Below are 24,733 nucleotides of genomic sequence, written 5' to 3' on the forward strand. Positions count from 1 at the left end.
GGTTAAGGGAGGGGGAGGGAAGTGGTTTTGGAGACAAGAAGTGAAGCTGCCTGTTTTCCAGTAAGTAATGGAGAAATTCCAGGAGCCAGGGCTAAATATACTTGGCGATCAATACAGAAATGGCTCATTGTGAATAATTTAGCTGCCTGGTGCAGTGAGAGTTTTGAAACTAAAGGCAAAAAAGAGGCCATAGAGGGAGAGAGGAAATAAAATTCTCCTCTGGTCATGTCAGATTCTTAACTTTTCCACTTAAAAGAACATGGTTATGATTATTGATTCCCCCCCCTCCTCAATATATATCAAGTGATAGCTAGGGGGTGTCATTCTATACAGTTACTTGGGTTTCTGGAAAGTAATAGCTTGTTCTGTGTCAGCAAAGTGCTTCCAGAAACTTTAAGATTGTTTCACGCCACAAAATGCATGATCTGGGAGTATTAAGTGTGAGGTTCGGCCCCATGCCGTGGCAGATAAATAGGGTTAGAGTGAACAGGTGCGTGTACAGGTGTGTGTGCGTGTACAGTGGTGTGAGACAAAGAGTTGTAGTAACTCTCTCGAAGGGGAACGGGCACGGGAGGGTTTTATTTTGGTTAGATCAGGATGGAGTCTCTTGGAATGTGTGTGAAAAGAGCAATTGTTAATAGTATCCATCTCCTCAAAGTCTGTTCTGGCCGCGAGAGCTGGTAATTGATAAAGCCTTACCATCCTGGCTTGAACAAAACAAGTGGAAAGTTGGGGGGGGTCTCAGATCATGTAAAAATGCAAGTGGGGGACAGAGAGGGGTATGGTCAGACCAAGGTGATCCCAGTGCTGCCTGCCCAGGAGGCAGCTGAATTTCTCTACTCGGATAATTTGCAGGAAGAGTTCAGTGATTTGCAAACGAGCACACGCAGTACACTTGTGTGTTTCTCTAGGCAATGGTTGCAACAGCAGTAAAATGGGCAACTACTTCGGGCTTTAAGTAAGTTTAATCATTTAATGGTTGATACTGACAGGCATCTTTGAGGGTGTACTTTTCTGCCTTACAGCACTGCACTTTGACTATGGAAGCAGAGGCTGCTGATGGATATATAACATGTAAGTAGTCATTTCATTTGATTATTCTGAGTTACTTTCCTTCTCCTGCTACCCTTTCTATGATGCAGGCACCGGAAACTTTAGCTGCCTTGTGTATGATCTTTGCATTGAGATGACACTGAATTAATAGCATTTAAGCATAAACTTTGTGTATGACTGAGAAATGCATGGGGAGGGGTGCATGGGTGACTAGCTCTAGGTTTAAATGTTTAGTGAGGATGAACGAACTTTGCAAATGAGAGAGAGTTCATCTTCAGAAATTGAAATTGCAGCCAAAAACTTTTTATGCCTTTCACTGTGCACCTCTCCTGTTTTCTGTGTCAGGGCAAAATGTCTTAGTTTAAGAGCTTTGTTTAACTGTCAGTTAACTGAGAGCTTAGGGGGGGAAGGTCTATATGTTAAAGTGCTCCTTCAGTTTTCTCCTGCCCAGCACTGATTCTCAGTGTCTGCAAATGGAAAAGTGATCCCAACTTCTCTTGAGAAAAAGCAGCTGGGTTAAGGTTTGTCACAGGCGTGTGCAGAGAAGACTGGTGTTCTTAAAAATCAGTCAGTCAAATGTTCACTTGTGGTCACTGAGAGTTCAGTTTTTACAGGCTGTGGAAGAGGCCGCTGGTAAAGGAGGGAAGGATGAAAGGAGGGAGCGAGTCGTACTTTTTAATCGTTGTGTTGCTCTGCTGAAGAAGGGGATGGAAACTCATGGGGGATTTGTTTTGTGAAAGCAGGTGACAATGAGCTTTCGCCCGAAAGGGAGCACTCCGGCATGGCCATTGACCTCACCTCCAGCACACCCAACGGGCAGCATACCTCCCCCAGTCACATGGCAAGGAGTAAGTCTCTTCTTAAACCTCTTTCTCTCTAGCAGCACGTTTGGGTTAGGCTGGTCCTCTGGGTCCTTGGCTTGCTAACCGGGTCTTAAGCGCTGCTGTGGGCGTTGCTAATAAAAGAAGAGGACAGGGTAGATTTTATTTTTTTTTCCCCTTTTTTCTTGTTCATGCTGGTGTCTCCTCTAAGCATGAATGGGATTACTAGTCTGAACTATCCTAAGGTGGCATTTGAGAGCTGGTCCTTACCTGTTCCAGGTAGGAAAACACTAGGCTTGACATGTGCTGGCTTTGTTTCATCAGGTTTTGAAATTCAAGTGGAAACTGTTGTTGTTATTAATATTACTTACTGTGCTTCCCAAAACAGCTTGAAGTAGCTTTATTTGAAAACAAACACATTTTATTTACAAAAAGGCTTTACTCTGGCAAAAGTAGAAAGTTAAAATATCTGGGTTTGATGACAGGTTGTATTTTACTATTCTGTGTAGAAACTTTAGCATCCTGTTCATTACCTTAGCTTTGCCTTCCCAAGTCCAAAAGTGGCTGGGATAAGTGGAGGTTTATGGCACTCGGTAGCTGCCCCTCTAACAAATTGAAAGGGTTTTGTTTTAGAATGTTGGGGAGAAATTGAGAAAATGTAGAGATTTGGGAGTCTACTGGGAGTGTCAAGTGCTGATAATACTTTAATAATTATTTTCATGCTAAATTTTGGAGGTGGATAAATGTAGTTCAGACACATTTCATAAAAGCAACATCCTTTCTTTTTTGTGTGTGAGTACCATAGCTTCTTTTACTGTTGGTTACAGTGTTACATCAAGATATTTGCCTTGAAGTACCTCTGTACTTGTATTAAAAAATGATGTGCTTTGTTTCCAATATACTTTCAGAGGGTTCCTCTCTATGTGATGCTAATTTTCTTTCTAGAGTGTGTACTATAGATATGTATTTATCTTTTTAAACCGAGTGTTTGTATAAAGAAAAAGAGAGCTTTTGGGGTTGCTGCTTTAAAACACAGTGTATTGCCTTCAAAGTCTTTTTTACTGAGAAAAAGATGTTACTTTCCTTTAAGAATTCTTCTTTCCTCCTGCAAATTATGAGTAAAATGCAGTTTTTATGAACCTTTAAAACTGAGGGTTATTATGAAGATCTCCCAGTTATATACATGTTGCTAGAGAATATGATTGCTAATACTCTGGACTGAACTTTATATGACAACCGATCATAATTCAGCATCTTTAGACAATTCCAATCCTGCTGCACTGGGATTCTGGTATATTTTTATTATGCTGTAAAAGTTTTACTACTCACTTTCTTCATTTTCTTTGTTTCCTTTTTATTAATGGGAAGGCTTCATTGGAAGGGGAGAAAAACCTCCCAGTTTTAAATCTTCTTTATAATATAGACTAAAAACCAGAGTCAAATTAGGGAATAAAAAGATGTAGGATGAAGTCATGCAAAAATACTTTAGCACATTCAATATTTTCGTGTTCATTGTGTTAACATTTTCAATGGTTTTTAAGCTTCATTAGTCCTTGCAACACACATGTATCTGCAGCCTTGGTGAATACCTTACCTTACTTTTTTAAATGTGTTTTTTTGGTCTTTCAGAGGTGTCTCAGCCACTTTCATCACTGCTGCTCTGTGTTAAGCATGTGCTGCTGCTGAAAAATTAGGGGCTCTGCCTGAGGTTCTTGAGCCAAGCAAAGCTCAAGCTTCTTAAATTTGTTGTCATTTATTACTCTTTGCAGGCATAAGAATGTTTGCAGAGAGGTGGTTTGTTCTGTCTTAAACATGGGAGGTATTGATTAGAGGTTGTCGGCTTTTGTGGCAGCTGTTAATGTTGGTTCACTTAAGGTTTTTGGCCAAATCTTGAATCTGGTGTGTGTAGACTAAGGCTGTGCTTTAGAGCTTTCCATCTGTTTTTTGGGTACAGGAAATGCTTTTAAAGATTCAATAACCCAGGGACCTGGAATCTCTCTCTCTCTTTTTTTTTTAAAGAAGTGATGGAGGTAGGAGAGTAAGGAGGAATGGCCATTCAAAATACTTCATATGAATTCGGTAGCTCCTGTTGGATCAATCCATCACCCTTCGTTGTAAGTGGAGGAAGTGGCCGTGTTGTATTTCAGTATGGTTTAATTTCTAGTGGAGTCACTGGAGACTGATCTACTGTTGGCGTGCTGCTGTAGTGAAGCTCAGGGCATATCATGCTGGCTGGGTAGGGTTTGCTAATGGAGGAGGTGGTACGTGGATCAGACCCCAAACATTTCATTCCTGTTTTTGTTGCCAGTCAGCCCCAGAGTGGATGGCCCTATTTAGCTGCATGCTCAGGATGTGCACCTGCAGGGCAGAGATCTAAGTTTTGACCTTTGTTCTTGCGTTCCATTGAATCGTTTTGAACCACAGCTCTTAATTTAGCCTTAATTTGTGTCTGGCTCAAACAGAGACGAAACCATAAGAAGCAAATTTCTTGGATCTGTACCGAAATGACTGAGCAGTGCTCCCCCAGCAACGGTAAAATTATGTGCTAGGTAAAGAGTTTTCTATGTTCATTAGCCCCTGGCAATCTGTGTTAGTACGAGTTCTGGCTGGGCTACTGATGTTTTCAAGTTCTGTTCCAAAAGGTTTTGGGTTAAATATTTTGGCTCGTGTTGGAGAGTTGTCTGCTGGATCCTTTAACCTCTTATCATTTTCAAGTATCTAGACGGTATGTATAGGTTATGGATAGGGCTGACACTCAGTTTTCCTTGTGAATGAGATGATCCTGAAAGATAAATCACAATAAATCGCCTGTCATAGCTAACTAATGATCTTACATATACCTTACGGTATGTATCTGCCTTTAGCACAATACTGCATGTATGTTGGCAGATGCTCTGTTCTAAAATACTTTATTGTAGTTTTATGTAAGCAAAGATTCAAAATTTGTGTAAACAGTCAAACTGAATAGGTTGATAGATCATCTCACTTTCCTCTACAGCAAAAGACAAATTAGTGCTATACCTCTGAGTACAGATGATACCTTTACATAGCCTCAAGTCTGGAAGTCCAGAATTACTTCTGATTTTCCTTAGGAAAACTAGTCCAAGGGCTGACACCCAGAGCGGGGCATCAAAGGCCTGCTCAATTAACTTCGTGTTGGTACTAAAGAGTTCCCTGCATGGCCCCAAGCCCTTCTCTAGACCCTACAGAGTTCAAGGGGGTCTGTCTTGTTGCCTTTGGTGAATGTTGAACTGGGCTGTAAGTGGTCAGGAACCTCAGAATACGAAAGGGCATGCTAATTAAAGGATGAGGGAGAATCCTTATAAAAGAGGCTTTAAAAAGAAATCATTCCCAGTTGCCTCCCCATAATACTATGCTGAGTCCTTACTATAGTTATTAGAGATTTTTTTTTTTTTCCCTGTAGCTTAAAATGGACTTAGAAGAATGTCCTGGTTAGAAACTGCAGGGGCACAGTTGTTCGGTCAGTTGATGCCCTCTTTGTATAGGATGAAGTCTACTTCTCTGAGACCACTTGCCTGGTATCATATCGAAGACAGTAACAGCAACTATTAGCATCTGACAGTCAGTGACAGAGGAAATTTCGTCTTAAATTAGAGACATTACAATGAGTGTCCTAGATAACTTTCTTATCTCGCTTTCATAGACAAAAGGAGCCCTTAAATGAAACGGAGTCAGAACAATCATAAATATCAAACCCAACATCTGATGTTTGAAACTGATTAAAATTGTGGTATGCTTTCAAGATGTGTTTATAGTAGCTTAAAGTGTTACTAAGTTATGAGAAATAATTTATTAAGAAAATAAGCATTGTCAGCTGACTCTGTAGCTGAGCATAACGAGGCAGTTGCATTTTTTCCGTTGTGGGGAGCGATCGCGCTGTCTGACAAAATAGCTATTGGGACAACAGTATTATGTGTGAGTGATTTTTGGCAGCAGTATTTAAGGAGAACCAGTGCAAGGTCTTATTATAATGTAGCCAATACTGTATTCCCTGTGGTCGGGGTAGACTATCAGTTGCACCCCCTTTTTTTTTTTTTTTTGTAACTGCAAAGCCCCAAATCTTTCTTCATTACTTCTGTTTTTCAACTCTAAGTTTTCATACAAGCCCTGTTTTGTCACACTTGTGTTGCCCCAAGCACAAAGTTTCATGAACCACAGCTGTATCAGCACCACATCTGTATGGATAAAGAAATGGAACTGTGGAGTCTTGCTTTTTGAAATGCAAACACGCAAAATTAGAGGTTGCTTCGTGCCCCAGCTACGTAGGAAACACGCCTGGCCATCGCCAGAGTCTACAGCTCGGGCACATGAGGCTGGACCTTGCACTGGCATTCTTTTGGCTCAGTATGTGTGTTTTCAGTGGGGTGAGGTGACGGATGCTGAGCCTCTGCAGGAGGCTTTTCTTTAGGGAGGGTGGTTGAAGCTGTCTGGGCTGGGCTGCAGGGGTCACAACTGAGTGAGTGCTTTGAGGCAGTCGCTCCCCTGCCCCGTGCAGTGGGGCATGAAGAATTCTGGCAGCCAAACTGCTGTGCTCTGAAGTGGGGATTCAGGTCTCCACTTCTTCCAAATATCTTGGAAAGTGTGAAACACTGCATATCGTGCTGAAAACTTGGACTGGATAACCTCAAGATGCTGAGGAATCTCCTTCTTCGGCAGCCTTTAAGGAGTAGGCTAGGCAATATCTATTGGTCTGGGTATCTTTGATCCTGCCTCAGTGCAAGCAGGTGGACTTCTGACCACCACTTGAGATGTCCTCCTGACCTTTGTGTCTGACTTTCCAAGCTTGACAGTTTGATGTTTAGAGAGCTCAGCTGTGGAATTTCACGATGGTGCCTGATACAGATGTACCTGTGGTTTTACAGGTTGAAGGGTGGTGAAGATGCACTATGCCAATGTGAGCTTAGACATATGGGATGAGCTCGATAAAGTGTGGCAGAGAGCTGGTAGAACTGAGCTACTTTGACACTCACAGAAGCAATGACTTTGCTTCAGTCTTGTAACCTCAGACTCCCTGAGAATTGCCAGGGGAATAATATTCATGAAAGTTCTAGCCAATGGGTTTACCTTTCTTGAAGTGTAAGGAGGAAAAATAAAATAATAAAAAAAAGAGGTGACGATCAGGTTTTAAACAGAAATCTAGGGTTTTGGCCTCATTTATGAAACCGAAGCTCTGCAAACTAGTGTTACACTGCTTTTTTCTTTTTTTCCTTAAAAAAAAAAAAAGTTACCTGGAAACTAAATACCTGCTGGGATGCACTTTGGATTGTTGTACCTTCATACACATCAGCTGAGATTTTTCACACTGGTATTGTTAAAATCATGAAATAGTTCCTCTGAAACAAACTCTGTATGTAGAGAAAAAGCGAGTGGCCACTGAAACTGCAAGGTGTTTCAGTAACTACTGTCTTACGTGGCTCACAGTCCAACAGTGGAGGGTTCCCCTGTGTATTTTTCGTATCTTCCATCACCATCTCTCTGGCATTCCCTGTGGAATCCAATATTCGGCTGCAAAAACATTCCTTTGGGTGAGTGTTAGAACAAGGGTGGAGTGAAATGATCAGTTAATCTCATTAAATAGGTTTTTATTCGTTCTGATGGAAGTCTTTTGAGAGGTCATCTGCTAGGGCTTTGTTGCAGCACACACCTTTCTTAGGGAGCTTCTGTCATTCTCTTGGACTGTCAGGTTCGGTTAACTTTCCTTGGTACACACCCTGTTACAACACTCAGTGCTCTTGCTAGCTTTCTAGTCAGCAAGTTTTCAATGTTTGCTTCTGGAATTTCAGTTCCTTTTCAGACATGCCAACGAAAAGTGAAATCCTCATCTTCCTTGAAATGCGGCACTTCTATCGCGGCTGGATGACGAGATACCTGTTAGAGCGCTCTGTCTTTCCCATCCCTGAATCTGAGGGAAGGTGCCGCTTCTGTTAAAATCAATGAGTATTTTCTCCTGGGAAATTGGATTGAGGGCTTGTTTCTCATTCCTGTGGGCCACTGGCTCTGTCTAGTCCTCCAGCAAAGTGACAGTCTGCAGGAGTAGGTGAAAATGCAGCTACCTGTGTGATCTTTGTGCATTGCTGAGGTGAGCGGTGCTCGTTCTCTTTCCGGTGCCGAGAGGGGCACCTTGGAGGAGCGATGCTATTGTAGCCAAGCAGAAAAGGCATAGCCAACTTCTGCTTCTCCCTCAGTGATCCCAGGGACTGAAACTCCTTGGGGGATCTACCTTGAAGCAGCCCTGTAGAAAATTTAAGAGAAGGCTATGCCACTGCTCTCTGTAGTAACAAGACCTGTTGCCAGCCCGGGTGCAGAGCCGGTGCCACGGCATGTTGTCCCTTGCCTAGAGCGGTGAAGGCTTGTTTGGAGTCCAGGTGGCTGACTGCTGCATCCCAATGGAAGGAAGCAGAGCTGCGATTATTGCCAAGAAGCGATGAGGCTTGACAGGTATGGCTCTGGGCTAGGTGACCAGAGGCCCAGTTTTTCCTCCCAACTCCTATCATTGTAGGGGAGTCCCTTCATGTTTCTGTGCTGCTTTTTTACCTCCCTCTTGCCTTTTTTTCCTGAATCACAGAGGCCATAGATTGCTCAGGATGGAGGTTTGGATGGCACATGTTAGGCTTTTGTCAAAAGTGGGAATTTTATTACAATATCCACTTTGCTTCAGTGTTGGTTTACATTTAATTTTTGCAGCCTCGTAATGAGACGTATTCAGAAGTACCTTAATACCAGCATAGCTTATTTCCTGTCCTACGCAGGAATAATTGTGGTAATTATTGGAGCAACCACAGCATTTTAACTCTTCCCATACAGCTGAGCGTTACCAGGTCTGTGTGGACAAACCCCCATTTACACTGCCCAGCAAAATATGCCCTTGATCCAGAGCCAGGTCTACATTACTGGCTTCTGTTGGCACTGCTGGGTCAGCCTGTGGCTTTGAAGAGCTGTAATCCCTCACAGGCCAGGATGCTGGCAGGAGCTCCTGCTGTGAGAGTCACCTGCAAGTGGTGTTACAGGTGGTAGGTTTGAGCATACCGTAAAACAGGAGACGATCTTCCTGGAAGAGCACAGGGTTGATTCATCTCCTTCATTTCTGTGCTGATAGATCATTTAAACTTCTGTGAATTAGAACACTTTTTTTTTTTTAAACTGACTTTTGCTTTCTCCACACCTCTTATTTTTGACCCTGCTTTCCAATTTTGGGGTTTATTCCTTCAATGCTGTGTGGCCGAGGCATAGCACCAGGGAGGTGGTGGGCTCTGTGTGCATCGTACCTGCTCTTTTAGCTCACGGTCGCTCTGTGTTCAGCCTGTCCAGAGATGTCACAGGGCTCTCGGCCTTGCCTCTGGTGAAGCTGAGATTGCCGGTCAGATCCCTGTGGCCCCTCAGGAATGAGGGAACACCTCTAGGTGGTTGGAGGTCAGTCCTAGGCCTGGGCTGCTCTCTCAGCCCTGGTGTGGAGGGACTGAGTATCTGCATCTACCAGCCGGTGAATGAAAAAGACAGCAGAGTATAAGTGCATCATCTCCCTAAACAGGTAGGAGCCCCTCTTCTTAGCAGGCTGTGGGTTTTATGCAAGGAATGAACCAAGGGATCTGACTCATTCCAGACCTACCTCAACTCTCCCCATCATGGCTTCACATTACCCAGAGGAGCTGCACAGACTGGGTTTTTCACCCTCTCTTTCTGATGAGGTATTGGTACCACCTGTGGGGCTGTTCTGGGCACAGGTGTGGTCACTGCCGTAGGGGAGAGAGAAAGGGAAGGCCAGTGGGAATATTAAAGTTTTTTCCCTATGACTGGGCTGGAGAAGGCCTTTTGAGGATTCAGCTCTACCATCCACTGTGAAGCTTTTTGTAGTGGGAGTAGAAGACCCAGCCACGTCTTGATGCTGCCAGTGTCGGGTCCTTGTTCCTGGGGGGTGGAATACCGAAGCAGTTTTCAAAGAAGGTAGGATATACTGAAGTACAGCAAATTTATTCACCTTGTCTGCCTGTCCTGACTATCATCTTTTTTTCTCATGACGTTTCCTCTTATGTGAGGAGGTAAGATGGTCTGTGTTTCATCTCCAGCTAATGGAAGATCTGGGCAGGCCTTACAACAGAGGTGCTCCATTTTTAGTTAAACCACATACGTGACAAAGCTTGAGTTTCCGACGAGGGATATTTTTTTGTTTACCCGCTTTGTTTCTCTACTTGAACAAAACAAGTGTTACCGTACAGATGTCTATGCTGTGACTTTCAACAATAGGCTGGAGTCTTCTCAGCTCCTTATTAGTCATTTTTCCCTTTCATTCCCCTCAGCCTCCAAAAAAACCTAATTCCATCAGAAGAAAGAGAAGTTTTTTCTCAAGGGCTGTCTGTTCCCTCAGTCCATGACAGTTATGTTGGTAAGTGGCATAGAAAGCTGGCTGGAGAAGCCTGTGATATGCCCAAGTCCATGTTAATTTTTCTCATAATTACTGTTGATTTAGGAGTGTGTGCGTGTGCAGTTGTGTACAAATTCACACCTAGTCCGCAGCTCAGCCTTCAGACATTTTATGATTCCCTCTGCAAGCAAATGTGCTCTCTTAGGTAGAGGTCTATCAATAAAACACAAACTGAGAGAATTTTTGGTAACTGTATCTCTGCATCCTTTAAACTCCAGCAGTGTGAATTAAACACCCGCTTCTGTCCAAAGAGCAGGAAACAGGATGGTGTGAATTCCCTTCTTTTGAAAATCGTTGCCTCTTTCTGTGTGAAAACAGCAAGTCTTTTTACACAGAAGAGATACGAGGTCTATTCATTTGGGGAAGAGTAGCTATTCTCTTTAAGTCATAGATGATTTAAAAGTTTCCAGGAAAGAGTTGCAGTAGATTGAAGACCTTATTCTGATTAGCAGCCAGGTCTGTGATAGGGGGAGAAAGCTCAGGCAGAAGAAGAAAACGGGGTTGGGTTTTGGTGATTTTTTTTAATCTTATTTCTTGAGAAATTGATATCCTGCAGTGTGTGTTTTGCCTTGTCCAGATAATGGCCCCTGAAGGGGAACAAATCTTATTAATTATTACTTAATTATTATAATTAATTATTATAATATATTGTATAATTATTAGTAATTAATTATTATAATTAATTATTAATTATTTGCATACTACTTTCAATTGTCCGTTCCTACAGCCTTTGTATTGTATGTGTAGTATCATGGTGAGCGGCCTCTCTCCTGCATATCTGGAGAGTCTGCACTGATCTGGTACCTGTGCAGAGTTTGCCCGAGTACAGAAATATTTTAGAATACACTGTTGGGCCTTACATTCACACTGTGCCTTAATCTTCATCACCTTTCAAATATAGGCATCTCCTAGACATAGATTAAACCATAAAACTACTATGGTAGTTTTATGGTTTAATTTTCCAAAATTGGGTCAACTTTAGCAGTTGTTTTGACCTTGTTACCAGCACAGGTGGTTCCTGGGTGAGTTTAATACATCTCCATGCAGCTGTGTGGAACAATCAGGGGTATCAGCTTTAGCTGAAACCCCCTGTTTGAAAATTTCCTCTAGCTTAAATATACAGGCCTCTCTCTCCATCACTGTTAGGTATTATCTTCTGGAGAGTCTATTCTTCTAGAGTGTAATGTAACAATATCTCCTCGTTAGATCATGCTTTTTCAACAAGAAATCTTTAAGAGCTTCACACAGGATGCCAGCTGAAGAGATACAAACGGATGAATAAAATTATAGCCTGAAGAGGTGGAGAAAAATTAGAGATATTAATGTTAGTATGAATTCAGCTCCTATAGGTGGGAGGCAGTCAGCTTCATCATTTGTGTATGTGACTTAAAAATGTCAGATTATAGGTAGCTCTCAAGAGTTTAGAATGATGTGCTAGTTGTGTATTTAAGAGTCAAGTAGTATAGGACGTTGTCAGACTATGAGAGCTCTGGGAGTTTATTCTTGAGTTCTTTTAAATTTGTATTCTATCAGTTGCACAATTTCTTTAATTCTTAAAAATCCCATGCACTTATATGTGATTCCAAAACCAGAGTGTTCTCGGAGTATAAACGACATCCCCAGCCAGCTGCCCCCAAATTAGCTAATACCAGCTAGAGAAGGTTGGCAGCGGGAGAAAAAAAATACAAAAATGTGTCCAGCCCTGGTTTATGACAAGCCTGTACATGTGTGATGTGTGTAAATACAAATTGAAGGCACTTACAGAGAGTTTCGGTTACATATGATAGAGAGGCTTTAAAAATTTTAGAATCATGCAAGTCTCATCAAATTAGGAAGCCAGAAAGAGGAGAGGTGTGTGAATTGTGCTTCTGCTGAAGGAAAAGCTATTAAGCGTCACCCTTTTCAAATGTCAAATGCATGGGATGAAGTTGTTGGAAGCCAGTCTCTGCTAGGTCTGCTGCTTGCAGAACTGACTTTTTGTTAGATGTTTGTGCAAAATCACCTCGCTGGTCGGACTGTGAGATAAGACATGACTCAGGCTATCAGCATGTAACATGGTTTCAGGTTGCTGTCTTACTGCTCTTGTGTTAAAATGCTGTAAGGAGGTATTTGCTGGTTTCTCACACTTTTAAAGTCCTTCATTTATTTAATGTAATTAGTGCTATTGTTACTTAAATTTAGCTTCTGACTGGAAACCATTAAATATTTATAGAAAAATTGATAGTAGTGAGATTTTTTACTATAGTAAATATATATCATACATGTATTCAAAACCAAAGCAAACTGCAGTGCATTCCAGGAAATAATCTATAATGATACTCTGTAAAGTACTTGTTCATCTTCAATGTCAGGATGCTTTATCTGTATCCCAACTGCGGCCATTTCTGCAGTGGAACCCTGGTTGTTTTCTTAATAGCCTAGAATGACACAGTACAGTGCCTTAGGAAAAGAGTAAAAATAGTGGTTTTGCTGTAGAAACGTGAATGATGATTGCTGTATAATTATCCAAGGTTCCTTAGTGACTGTATATGGAGAGAGCCTTAAGTTTTATGTTGCATCTGGTAGATAGCACCCCAGCAACAGACTACTGTGCTGGAAGAGGAGAATTGCACTAGGGTTTGCTTGTGCTGATCGCTATCATCCGTTGGGTTTTCTCAAACACGTGAATATCACTCAGTGCCCCAGCTTGTCATGTTTTCCTTGCCTTTGCTGTGGCATCCAAACGCCCTTATGAAACTAGTGGTATGTGAGAGTCTCTTTGAGGAATGTCTGATGTGTCTCCTGTTGTGAGGTCAGTACTCGGGTCTGGGTGGAGGCAAAACCAGCCCTGTGTTTGGGAAGGGGAAAGTGTTCTTGAGAGAAGGTGGCAACTGGAGATGATACTTTAAAACAATTTAAAACCAATGCCTTGTTAAAAAACTACGGCTCTGACCTTAAACTGGCCTCAGAGACAGACTAGGGTTCATTGGACGGGTATGGACAGAGGTATGAGAGATACAAGATGTCTGACAGGTGGAGAAGACAATTTATTCTCTGGTTTGGATCTCTGCATCGTTCTCTTGTGCAAATGTAAACGGAATAGGCCTTGGTAGACCATCAAGGAGATAACCTGAATTAATTGTTCTGGCCAGGTGTTTTGAAAGGGGGAAAGCTTCCTTACAAGCTGGCAATCAAATGTCAATTTATAATTATGACTGTAGTTTATAATAATAATACTAATTATATATATAAACAGTTTAATCTAATACGGTAACATTTGCTGAGCTTTGGCTGCTTTCAGATAGTGAAAATGTGCTGGTGGTTGTTGGCTAGGATTCGGAAACATTTGTCAAAATTTTGTGCACTATGTGAACAACAAAATTTTGTGTGGATTAAGCAGTTATTAATTCTCACCCATTATCCATCAGATAAAACTACAACTAACTCATTAACCAAAATTAATCGTAAATAAAGCCAATCTGTTGTTGACGAGGCTAATTAGAACAGTAATTGTGTAATGATGATGCATTTAATTTCAAAATGCAGATTTAAAAGCTACTCCTTTTGGCAGTGATGGAGCAAGGTGTTCTGAAATGAAGCGGGATGCTTATCGCTCTCATTGTCCTCTTAATATCACCAGGATTTGCCTGTGTTTTCAGTCTTATTACTGTCCCTTGTAGAGCACTCAGAAATGTCCTAATTCTGCTCACATTGAAGCTGGTGTTTAAAAGCTTTTTTACTTCAACTGGAAGAAGGTGTTATGTGGAAGTGCTAGTGTAAGACATTGCACGCTCCTGGGTTTACTACTGTAGCAGCGTATCCGCATGTCTGAGCTCTGGGAATACTGGCTGCGCTTTGGGATTTGCTACTGACTTGCCATGGAGATAGATCTGGAGTTTCAGGCCAACAAAACTGAATTGTGACTCAACGTTTTAAAAATGATTGAGTGAGTAATTTTCCATGCAGTTTCATTACAGTATCTTTTGCCCCAAGGATTATTTACTGTAGATTAACTTTCAGCAGTTCTCCACTGCTATATGTAATTTGGAATTTTAATGAGAAAGGAATTGTTTAAATAGGATAGTGTTTTTAACCCACATTGCCTGGTTCTAATGGTAAAATTAGCATCACTAGTAAAAGCAGCAGTTGTACCTGCTAGCCTGCATGCACAACTTCTTGATTATTATTTTTTTTTATCTGTTGTCAAAATATTTTAAATGCCATTATGAGCTGTTGGGTTTTTTTAGCATACCATGTTTCACTTTAAGAAACTACCATTTAAATCATTAAACAAAGAAATGGGTATTGGATACAGAATATATGATTCACCTTGCCTCATCATTTGTAATCACTCTACTGATCTTTTTTCCTTTTGTCTTTGTTTAGAAGGAATTACAGAACTGAAGCATTGAATTAATCCTGAATGTTCCTACTAATCAGACTTGAAGGGAATGTTGAGCATAGCTACATTTTACCTATTTTATTTTTAACTTTTCCTCTACGAGGTGTTTTTTTTTCTTGTACTTCCTAGTTCATGGGGAGAAAAACCCTATAAGCATGTTTTAGTTACATCACTAATATTAGAACTGAGTAATCGGGTGGCTTTGGCAGCAGTCTCGTTTATAAATTGTTGGTGAGCAGATGGCTCACCAAGTTGGCATGCCAACTCCAAACTTTCACAATCATGAGTCAAGTTTTAAATCGCAATATTGCCTTACATGCCATGAGATTTTTTTTGTGTGTGTGTTTGTTTAATAAATGTGATTCTTGATGCACCTTCTCATTTCTGAGCTGTGTTTTGCACTGAAGCACGGCTTTTCAGCAGTCTCTGGGGTTGGGAATGCCCTTCTTTTTTTTTTAATGTAACGAAAGTGGACACTCTTGTAGTCACTTATCTGAAAATCTTGCTGCTAAGAAAAAACAGTAAATATCAGACTAAGGGACATAAGTGAGGCGTGGCAGTCCTGGCTGATGGCAAATTGTTCAAATTGTCAATGTTGTTCACAGTTACACTTTCAGCAACTCCCGATTTGTATGCACAATAATTTTCTAGAAATAATTTGCTGATACCTGTAATCCTGGATATGCAAATCTGTGCCAATTTGTTTCCTGAGTGCAGGCTTAAGTCGTTAGACAGCATAGAGTGCAAATGTTACATTTTGAAATGCAAGAGTGAGTATTTTCTGAAAGCAAAATGTAGCAATAAGAAAAGAGCTGAGCTCCAGTGCTCAGATGTTCTCACTGCGAACACAGTGAAGCTCCAAAAGGGTCAGATCTTCATCCGCTTGAGAATTCGGACAAATATTACTGGAAGGATTTTTTTCTTTTTTTTTTTTTTCTTTTTAAGCTAGTCCTTCAACTAAAATTACCATGGTATATGTGGGTTATAATGCATTGTGGGACCTGTTAGAGAATGATAATTAGACCTTATTTCTAAATTATTCCACACAAAGTATGCTGTTGTAAATGCTAAACAACTGCGTTTCATCCATAATCATGTAATTGGTGTGTGCAGCTAATTAGTGTGTGTTCAATTTAGGCCCAGATTTTTTGGAAATGTCTCCTGTTCTGGTCCTGATTTAGCAAAGCTCTTAAACAGATGATTAACTTCCATTGGCTTTAATAGGACTTAAGCACATTCTTAATCAGGGCCATTGTGTCAAATCATGTCTCTCGGTGACAATCAGAACACCCGCCAGAGCCGTAGCAAAAAATATCTGTAGGTCCTCCTTAAATTTAGATTAATTATTTCTTTAAATTGTGAAACATTTTGTTTCAGAATCTGAAACTCTGTGTAGAGATACCTTTTTTTTTTAAAACAAATGGTTATTGTCACAATCTAATTGTATGTATAAAGTTTAAAGATTTTAACTAGCTTGGCAGGAGGCTGTTTACATCAAATCTGTTCAATACACCTTTGAGATGGAGAAGAAAAAAATATGCATCTGAGAGTGTCTCGCTGGAATATAAATGTCAGCGCTGATAGATATCTATGATAGAAAATTTGTGTGGGAGTAATAATTTAGTAATAAAATAGGTCAAATTAATTCTTATGCTGAAGGGGATACCTTACAATAACCATTTTGTAATTTTATGTTTGACAGTTTGCTCTGCATTATGTGGATAGGTGGAGCTGAGATAATGTAATCCATTTCCAATTGTAAACAAGATTGCTTTAAGAGCTGCTGTAGTAAGATGCATGTTGGCTGACTTTAAGCTGAAAGGTAATTGCCTCTGAATATTAATGTGCATGTGGGGATTTTGTTTTTAATTCTGGGATTTCATCTTTGCCCTATAGCAGCTCTGAAGAGACCCTTGTTTTCCCAAACCCCACTTTGCTGCTAATTGAAGCTGATGGCAAGCGTTGCGCTTTGGGCCCTTTTGCTTTTATTTTGTGTGGCCTGTGTGCTTTGGAGAACACTGCTTTCTTTGGCTGTTTTCTTTTTTTTGTTGTTGTTAACCACCTTTTGAGTAGATGAGGTTTTCTGGAGATGCTGTTGCTGCCCTACAACAGCTATGTCTAGTTCCTGGGCTAGGGGACGACTGATAGGTTATGAGAAAAAGGAGAAGTTGCTGCGATAATTGAATTGTAGCATCTTAGATAAATGAGAGTTAAGGTGCTGATCCTGTGCTGTGTAGCTGGAGAGCTTCCTCAGGAGTAATTTAGGACCTGTCCAAAGGCCCCTGCTCTTCGTGGGAGATTGTCCTCCTAGTTCCACACACTTTTGGAGCAGACCCCTGTCATGGGGGCAAGCTGTAGGTAGTGACAAGCTTAGTCTGGGGGAATATCAACTGGCTGCATTTGTATATGAAGTTGTTTTAGGCATGGAAGGGAACAGCCAGATTACAATCAAGTTGTACCTCGTCTTTCCATTTAAATTCTAGCACTTGGCTTCGATGAGCTACTCTTTTAACCCTCTGCTTACAGCAAGACTCAGCGCTGGGTACGGTGGGACTGGTGTAACGACAACTCTGCTCCAGAGCAAACTGCAGTCAAACAGTGCTGTAGGAGCCTCAAAATCTGTTGTGTGCCAGGTTTTAACCTGCACGTGTTGTAAAGGCACTGCACGTGTGGGCTGTCATTAGTTAGGGCAGTTTAACGATGTTATGACTGGCAAGTGCCCCACACGCCCTTCTAGCAGAGATGACTTTTCCTAAGGCATGCATTCAAAGCAGAGTTCGATGTGCCTTGTTCTCTGTGGCAATGCCAGCAGTTTTTCTAAATAAGTAAAACCAAACAACAAAATGGGGTATTTTTAGCTTGGATCGATTCACTGATCCAGTTTACTGCATGGTCTCACGCAGGGAGAGGGTGGTATCTGAGTAGGGGTGGGAGCTCCTGGTGCTTTCTGTAGAGGCAAAGGTACGCTGAACTGTGCTAATGCCTGGAGCTAACAGATCTGTAAATTGGGTTGGTCAAGGAGGCAGTGAATTGGCTTTTCTGCTGCCTCTGGCCTGGTGCAAAGGGTGGTCACCTCTTGCACAGAGGTGGGGCCAGCAGCTGAGAGGCACTGGCTTCACAACCAGCCCTTTTGCAGGTCACCTTTAGCTCATGGCTCGCAGCTGGGCTATAACCTCATATAACGTCTCTGGTTTAACAGTGGGCAGTAGTTAGGTGGTGTTATGGGTGGGAACCCCTAAACAGAGCCAGACTTGAATCTTTCACATTCCTTGCACAAACTTTGGGGTATTGAGGTTTTTGGTTTAGAATATTTTTTTTTTTTAATTTCCATAGTACTCCATCTCCAGAGACATGGTCTGACACCTCTTGGAGTCAAGGGGAGTCCTTGTGGTAATTTAGTCATTTTTGCAAAGTGATGCTTCTTGTAGCAAAGCTGTTCTATGGGTGCCTTCACTAAAAAATTACTTAGCTACAGAAACATTTGACTGTAGGTTGGTAAGCAGAAGAAGTGAGGGTGTGTGGGTTTGTGAATGTATGTTGCCCACTAAGGAGTCTCACTCTACGCTTGTGCTGCCTCATTACTATTACAAAAATAACACAGAAGGATTCTAATAACTAATCAACTTGTTCATTAATGGATCAAGCATTGCCTTAAGGGCAGCAGTTTAAAAGAATCTGTTTAATGAAAGTTGACTGGAGGTATGTCCTGTGGCTATTACAAACTTTGTTTTATAATAGCATGTGTTTTTCAGTAGCTCTTTGCCATGCTGTACTGTGGTTGGAGTGGGAGAAATAGAAAACTGGCCATTTCCCGGCAGGTAGCGGTGGGTTTCTACTCAGTCAGAATGCTCTATATGCTGTGATAGGTTTATAATTATTATCCCAAGATTGATGGTTTTTGGCGGGAGTGTAAATTTGTGCAGCAGTAATCCATTAAGAAATCAATAATCATTCCATCCTGAAATACAGTTTCTCTACAACATTATAAATACACACCAAAGATTTGAAACTCTGCTTGTCTCCTCTTTCTCCACCTGCCACCTCCTGCTTCCCTGAACTCCGACTTGTGTCCTTTGCCATGTTGGAGAAGCAATTATGTGGTAGGACTCTCCTGTTGGAAAAACAAGGGTGGTAGTATTAGCATAATCTTGAGAGCCAGTAAAACTTTTTAGTGTGATCTTTGCTTTCCTCCCAGTACTATTTCGATCCTGGGGAAATTCCCTCTCTACTCTGCTTCAGTTTCATCCCCGGTAGATGGGGATGATGAAGATTCATGCCTCGTGTCTCTGTAGAGGACTGTGGAAAGGAAGTGTTGTATAAGTACGAAGTCGTCGTATGTGTACATTTCCTCTTCCTCACTCCTTCTCCTCATTCAGTCTTGGTTCTTCACGTAACATTACAGGGGTTTGACTGTCAGAGGCCAGCAGGTCCTGCAAGACTTGTCTTTTTGCTCTGAATTCTCCTCAGTTGGGCAAACACGTTTTTGAAATGCTGCTATAAGTTATCTCCTGATCTAGAGAGCTGGAAAGCTACTTTATCTCAGAGTAAAGGTGTTTGTAGCTGATAAATAGTAGACTGTATGAGGGAGACTGAGAGTATTATTTATGTTTCTCGGTGGAAGGCTAAATTACATGGAGCGAGGTGCTGGTCTGGTCTGGTTTTGATCTTGCAAAGAAAATTGGATGGAGCAGGAAGATACTGTAGTAAGAGCCACAAAACATGGAGTACTTTTAATATTACTTTTCCATGTCTTTTATTTTTATTCTTTCTCTACTTCCTTTTTGTTAGAGCTGGTTGAAAAATCAGTTTTAATGAGAAGTACCTTCATTTTCTGTTTGAGTTTAAATTACTGTTATTTTTAGACAGCTCTGCTGTTGACTGCATTCTTTAATGATCGAGTCATATCTCACATCCATGATATTTGTTGTCCAGGCCTAATTTCACTCTCTCATCTGCCCTAACAAAAGGCATGCTTGGCTTGGGATGGGTGTGATAACTCAGTACCTGCCTTTTACTCTTCTGAGAACACTGTCATCTGGTGCATGGATGCTCACAAGCCTTTTCAGCTTTGAGAGGGAGAGAAAGACCAGAGTGTTCATCACATCTTTCCTTTTAAGATTTGAGAATCTCAGGTTATGTCCAGAGGTCTAGCAAGTGTAAAGTGTGATTTTTTGCTTGTGATTTGACACGTGTACCTCGGCTTACCAGAGCAGGCCATGGGAATACCCATATGGGTAGAATTATTCGGGTATTTCAGTGTTCACAGGCGTGTGTCTTAGGCAAGGGGTGTGGAAGAGCTGGTGATGAGCTCAGCTGGACACTTAGAAGCCAAACACTGTGCATAGTTGCTCTAAAACAATTTAAGGCTATTGTTGCAGTAAATCCCCTCACTGTAATCCTGTATGGGGAGAGATTGTGGGGCAGCTTGACTTTCACTGGTTTGCACTGGAAAGTGTGAAGTTGTGATGCTAATAAGGCAAGGGCCCAGATGCTAGCAAAAAAAGTTGGTCTTGTTCCGTAGGTTTCCATTCAGCGTTGACTTTTTGTCTGGTGAATTGCTTTTTTCCTTCTTTAAGGCCATGAACCCCATACCGGGCTGCTTTCTCATCAGTAAAGAATACTTCTTCATTTACCTAAAACTGTCCCTCTTGCTCAGATGCTGGTAGCATGTAAGTTTAGTGAGAGTTGGCATTTTGTGGGTTTTGACTCTTAATTCAATGCCTTGCATCACTTCTCTGTTGGCCCACGTACCTATCAGTGGCTTTTACGCATCAACACAATTCTTGATTTTGAAAATCCCTCTCTTTTTTGTTTTTTTTCTTTTTTTTTTTTTCCCCTCTGATCAACTTGTGATATAGACGCAGCAGCTGACTGACAGCTGATTTTTCTGCAATGATTTGCTGAAGTGTTCATGCAAATGACATGCGGCTTTTCAGCGAAATAGGAAGACTTTATCACATCTTTTTGGGTTTTACCCATTACCTGTTTTTTTCCAGTGGTTTGTAGAATGGTGAGTGCTAAAAGCCCAATATCAGCTCACAGGATGCTGAATTTAACAGATAGGGCTTTATTAGCTCTCAGTTGCATTTGTCTTTACTTCACAAGTCTCAATTTAGAATTACCTGTGAGTTGTTATTTTCCAGTGTGGTTTTCTAAGATGAACCTTTTTTTGCTTTTTGTTGTTGCTGCTGGTTTTTTTGAACTACTAAAAGCTCGTCACCATGTATATAATTCTTAGGAATGTGTATGTGTCCACCGATAGCTTGAATGGCGAGTTATGGAAATTGGTGTAAGTGGTTCTTTGTGAAGAATTTTCTTTCCAAATATTTAGCAAATTGTACGATTAAGAGATGCCATCTCAATCAATAAGTTAGAGTTAACTGGCTGTGTACAAAGCATTTTTAAACAACTTCCCTGAAGATTCTGCGTATTAGGCTTAGAGTGCCTTTCTAGACTGTGAGGGTTACTTTCAAAGGCCTGTTTCTTCTAAAGAGGGCTTATTTTCAATTTTTTTTTTCCTAATTTATAGATCAAAAACCATTTTGCATAGTAGCTATGGGTTTCGCTGAGTGACTTTAAGGCTGTTTAATAACAGCCTTGCATTTCTTCTTTTTTGTGTGCATGTGCTCCCTGCCCCCCCCCCCCCGGAGTATCCCATGCTCTAGTGACTGCAAACTGCTGCTCTAGAAAACAGTCGCCAGCCACTCTCAGCCTGCTGAGTGTTGCTGCAAACATATTGTATTCAGGTCTCTGTGTCACCTCATTTTTCTATTTCTGTTGCTGTGAGCATTATCAAAGTCTCCCAAGTGCAACACGTTGACCACAAGCCATGTGTTAGGGCCAATGGCCTTAAACTGCTAGTTCAATTTTATGCTTGTAGACATGACTTAAACCCTATTAGAATTAAAAGTGAAAAAGAATCCCAAGGCCCCTGATTAGTGCTAGCAGTGTATAGATAAAGGGTATTTCATCCAAAGGTCTCAAAGCCCTCTTTAATGATGAACAAGCAGCGTCCTCTGTGCTTTCAGAGAATGGAGGTGGGGGAAGAGCTTACCCTTTCTTTTAGCAAGGGATGTCTCTGGGATGCCTCACTTGAGATATTGTAGGCCTGACTTTTAGAGATGGCATGGATTGCTAGGCCATTTGAAAATGAGTCAAGAATACATGAAGTTGGACTCTTGAAGAGTTGGTCCTGACTTGGTCAGTGACATGCGGTGAGTCAGCGACTAAGCCACAGACAAGCTGAAACGCTTCTCTTCCAGCTATGAGTTCACTTTGCCAGACCAATGTTTCTCACTCTGTGGGTTGTGTAGAAGTATTAAATGTGTTTAATGAACACACTAGCTCTGTCCCTAGTTTTTCTCTCCCTCCACCTCCCCCCATGTTAACTCTAAAAGTTGAGGTAAACTGTGAGAAAGAAAGAAATACCTAGCATAAAATCAGTAGAATTAAGTAGTTCAAAGCAAAATGCTTACTATTCCTTAAATGCTTGTCCTGGGAATTGTTCTTCCCTTTTGGCCCAGCAAAGGTCCTTACTGAGACTCGTAAGCTGAAGGAGGGTAATAGTTCTCAAATCCTTTGAGCAATGCTGTATTTGAATGGAGAAATGGTAACAAATCTTGTTCAGGCTAATTCTCCCTAGCTCAGTTGGGAAAAGGAGGAAGGAGTAAATCATTGAGTAGGTATATCTTCCATTCAGCAGAAGCTGCACATGATGGGATTATTAGTATTTCTAAACTAAAGCCCCTGACAGATCCTTGGATGCTTAGAGCTGTTGTGATGCTTTACCAGATGGTTCAGAAACTCAGACTGGAATATCTCATTGGCTGCTGCTGAACAATGACATTTCAAACCCACACGTTCATTTGGATTTTAATTTTCAGGAGGTTTAAAGCTTTTTGGGATATGGGCTGTCTCTTTCCATATATATGCTCAGCACCTTATGTAGTTTAGATGCTTTTGCAGTGTCTTTATAATTCATTGATGACCACGTTTCTTATAAAAGAGCAGTTCGAACTGTTGCACATTTTAACCATGTACCTACCTGGTCCAGCAAAGTACAGATAGGATAAGTGTGCAAGTTGTTGCCTCGCTTACCGCGGTGAGTGTGATGACTGCAACCGCTTTGTCTTATATCTGGTAATTGTGTGAACAGGTGATTATGCTGAAACATGCGATTTTTGATGCTGTATCCCTCTGTTCTTTTCACTTTTCAAATCTTGTCTTTGAAGCCCCAATCCTGCAAATACTAAGGTGTTTGCATAACTTGATACAAGTGGAGTGTTGATGTTTATTCCTGCTAGGTGTTGAGCTGTTCAGTCCTGACTCTACAAAGTACTTTGAATGAGACCCCACAGCTCTGCGAGAGCAGATCAAAGGAAATTGGTTGGGTTTTACTCCCTTTCACTCCTGTGGCATTTTGAAAACAGGATGAAGTGCCCCTCTGGCAAAATTTAAAAAATTTCTAGGCCCTGCCAAGTTTGGCAGTCCTCCTTGGCTGCCTGCATGACTGTCCTGGTTAGAACTAGGACCTTTCTGCTACTTCTGAACTGCCTTGAAGCAGGATACTATTAAATTCCCTTCTAAATTCCTTAGGGCAAAGATTGCTATTTTGTTGTGTGTAGCTATATCAGGTGGCAGTAGGTTACTGTGCAAAAATGTGAGTGCAGACATGATTTGGGGATCAGGGGAGAGATCTGAGCTTAGTATTTGAGGAATGGAAAACATACTTACACCACTTGTTTAAATAACAGTGTTAATGCAGTCTACAGAGCAATGAACCAGGATGCTTTGCTGACAAGTCTGAAAGGTTTTGCTTTCTTTCTGCCCTCTCTTATACCTGACATCTCTATTAATATACAGAGAGAAGCGTCGGTGGGGAAAGAAAAAAGAGTTTGTCCTTTTTCTTCTCAACATAACCATTTTATATAATTATTGTTATGTGTTAGACTGGTACATTCAATCCGACTGTTCTCTATATGATTCAGTCTATTTATACATGACTGTTGCACGGTATAAAATAATGTGCATTTTTTTTCCCGTTAACTATTCCCTTGGCTTGTCACAAAAGGCTGACACATGTTCGTTCTTCACTTAGGGAGTTCTGCATCTGTCGACACTTCAGACATAATCAGTTTAGATTTCAGCAGCTGATTAGTGCTCACCTCTAACCAAACTGAGAAGCTGCTCCTCCAAATGGTAACAAATAATATCCTAATTAGTCCTCTGCATAACGATAGCGGGAGTCTTAGCTGAAAGCTACTCATCTCGGATGCCTTTCTGTTCTAGTCCACTGGCTTTACAGACTGTTGGATCAGCATTTATGCTGAGCTTTTATTCCCCCTGCCTCCGAATGCCTCACAGAGCAATTAATTATGCACCTGAAGATAGGCATTAGGCACGCAACAATATTCCACACACAGTTATGAACGTTTCATTAGTGCCAGTTAATTTATGTATGATTATGAAAGCAAGAGCAGGCATGCTGGGCAGGACTCCAGGATTATCCTATAGCACTGGTAGGTGTTAAGTGTCCCTGTGAAGCTGTTTGACCTGGCCAGCCAGTGCAGATGAGCACAGCTCGCGCTGCCTTAAATACTGTTTTTCTCAAAGCGGGAACCCACAGAGTGAACAGAGCAGAAAATGAAGGGAGGAGGACAATATGGAGAGCGACTCCTCTGTACTCCAGTGACTGGCTGGTTGTGACGGCACTAGGTTTTACCAGGAAGTTTTAGATGGGTTTACGCTTTCCTGAGTCTGATTAGCTAGTTAGCAAAACATGCCCATCCCTGTCTATTAAACTCTGTGTACTTCCTCTTAGCCAACACTATTTTGCACAAGCCTGGGGTTTTTAAATAAATAAATGTCCACAAAGGCATAATTTAATAATACCACTCACAGGGATGGCATAGTAGCCACTGGCATATCTCAGGACAAAAGTCATGTGAGCAACTCTAGCTGGATTAGTGTGACCTCAATAGTACAAAGAGTTGAGGAAAGAAAAGAGAGTGAGAGGACGAAGGGGAAAACGCCTTAAGA

At 41.3% G+C, this 24,733-nt stretch overlaps 1 protein-coding gene across 2 annotated transcripts in view; it reads left to right on the forward strand.

Moving 5' to 3' along the window:
• Positions 1–1,034: 1,034 nt before the first annotated feature.
• The window catches only part of IKZF2 (IKAROS family zinc finger 2 (Helios)), a 107,555-nt gene continuing 83,856 nt past the window's right edge, over positions 1,035–24,733 (forward strand). Inside the window, exons 1-2 of one of the 2 annotated variants that reach the window (XM_010289455.1) lie at positions 1,035–1,074; positions 1,797–1,901. In XM_010289455.1, coding sequence (XP_010287757.1) covers positions 1,041–1,074; positions 1,797–1,901 — 139 coding nt within the window. In that variant the 5' untranslated portion in view covers positions 1,035–1,040. The remainder of the gene's footprint in view (positions 1,075–1,796; positions 1,902–24,733) is intronic. The other variant, XM_010289454.1, reaches the window with a different exon arrangement.

Source organism: Phaethon lepturus, unplaced genomic scaffold (genome assembly GCF_000687285.1).
Source record: "Phaethon lepturus isolate BGI_N335 unplaced genomic scaffold, ASM68728v1 scaffold9246, whole genome shotgun sequence".
Taxonomy (NCBI): Eukaryota; Metazoa; Chordata; class Aves; order Phaethontiformes; family Phaethontidae; genus Phaethon; species Phaethon lepturus.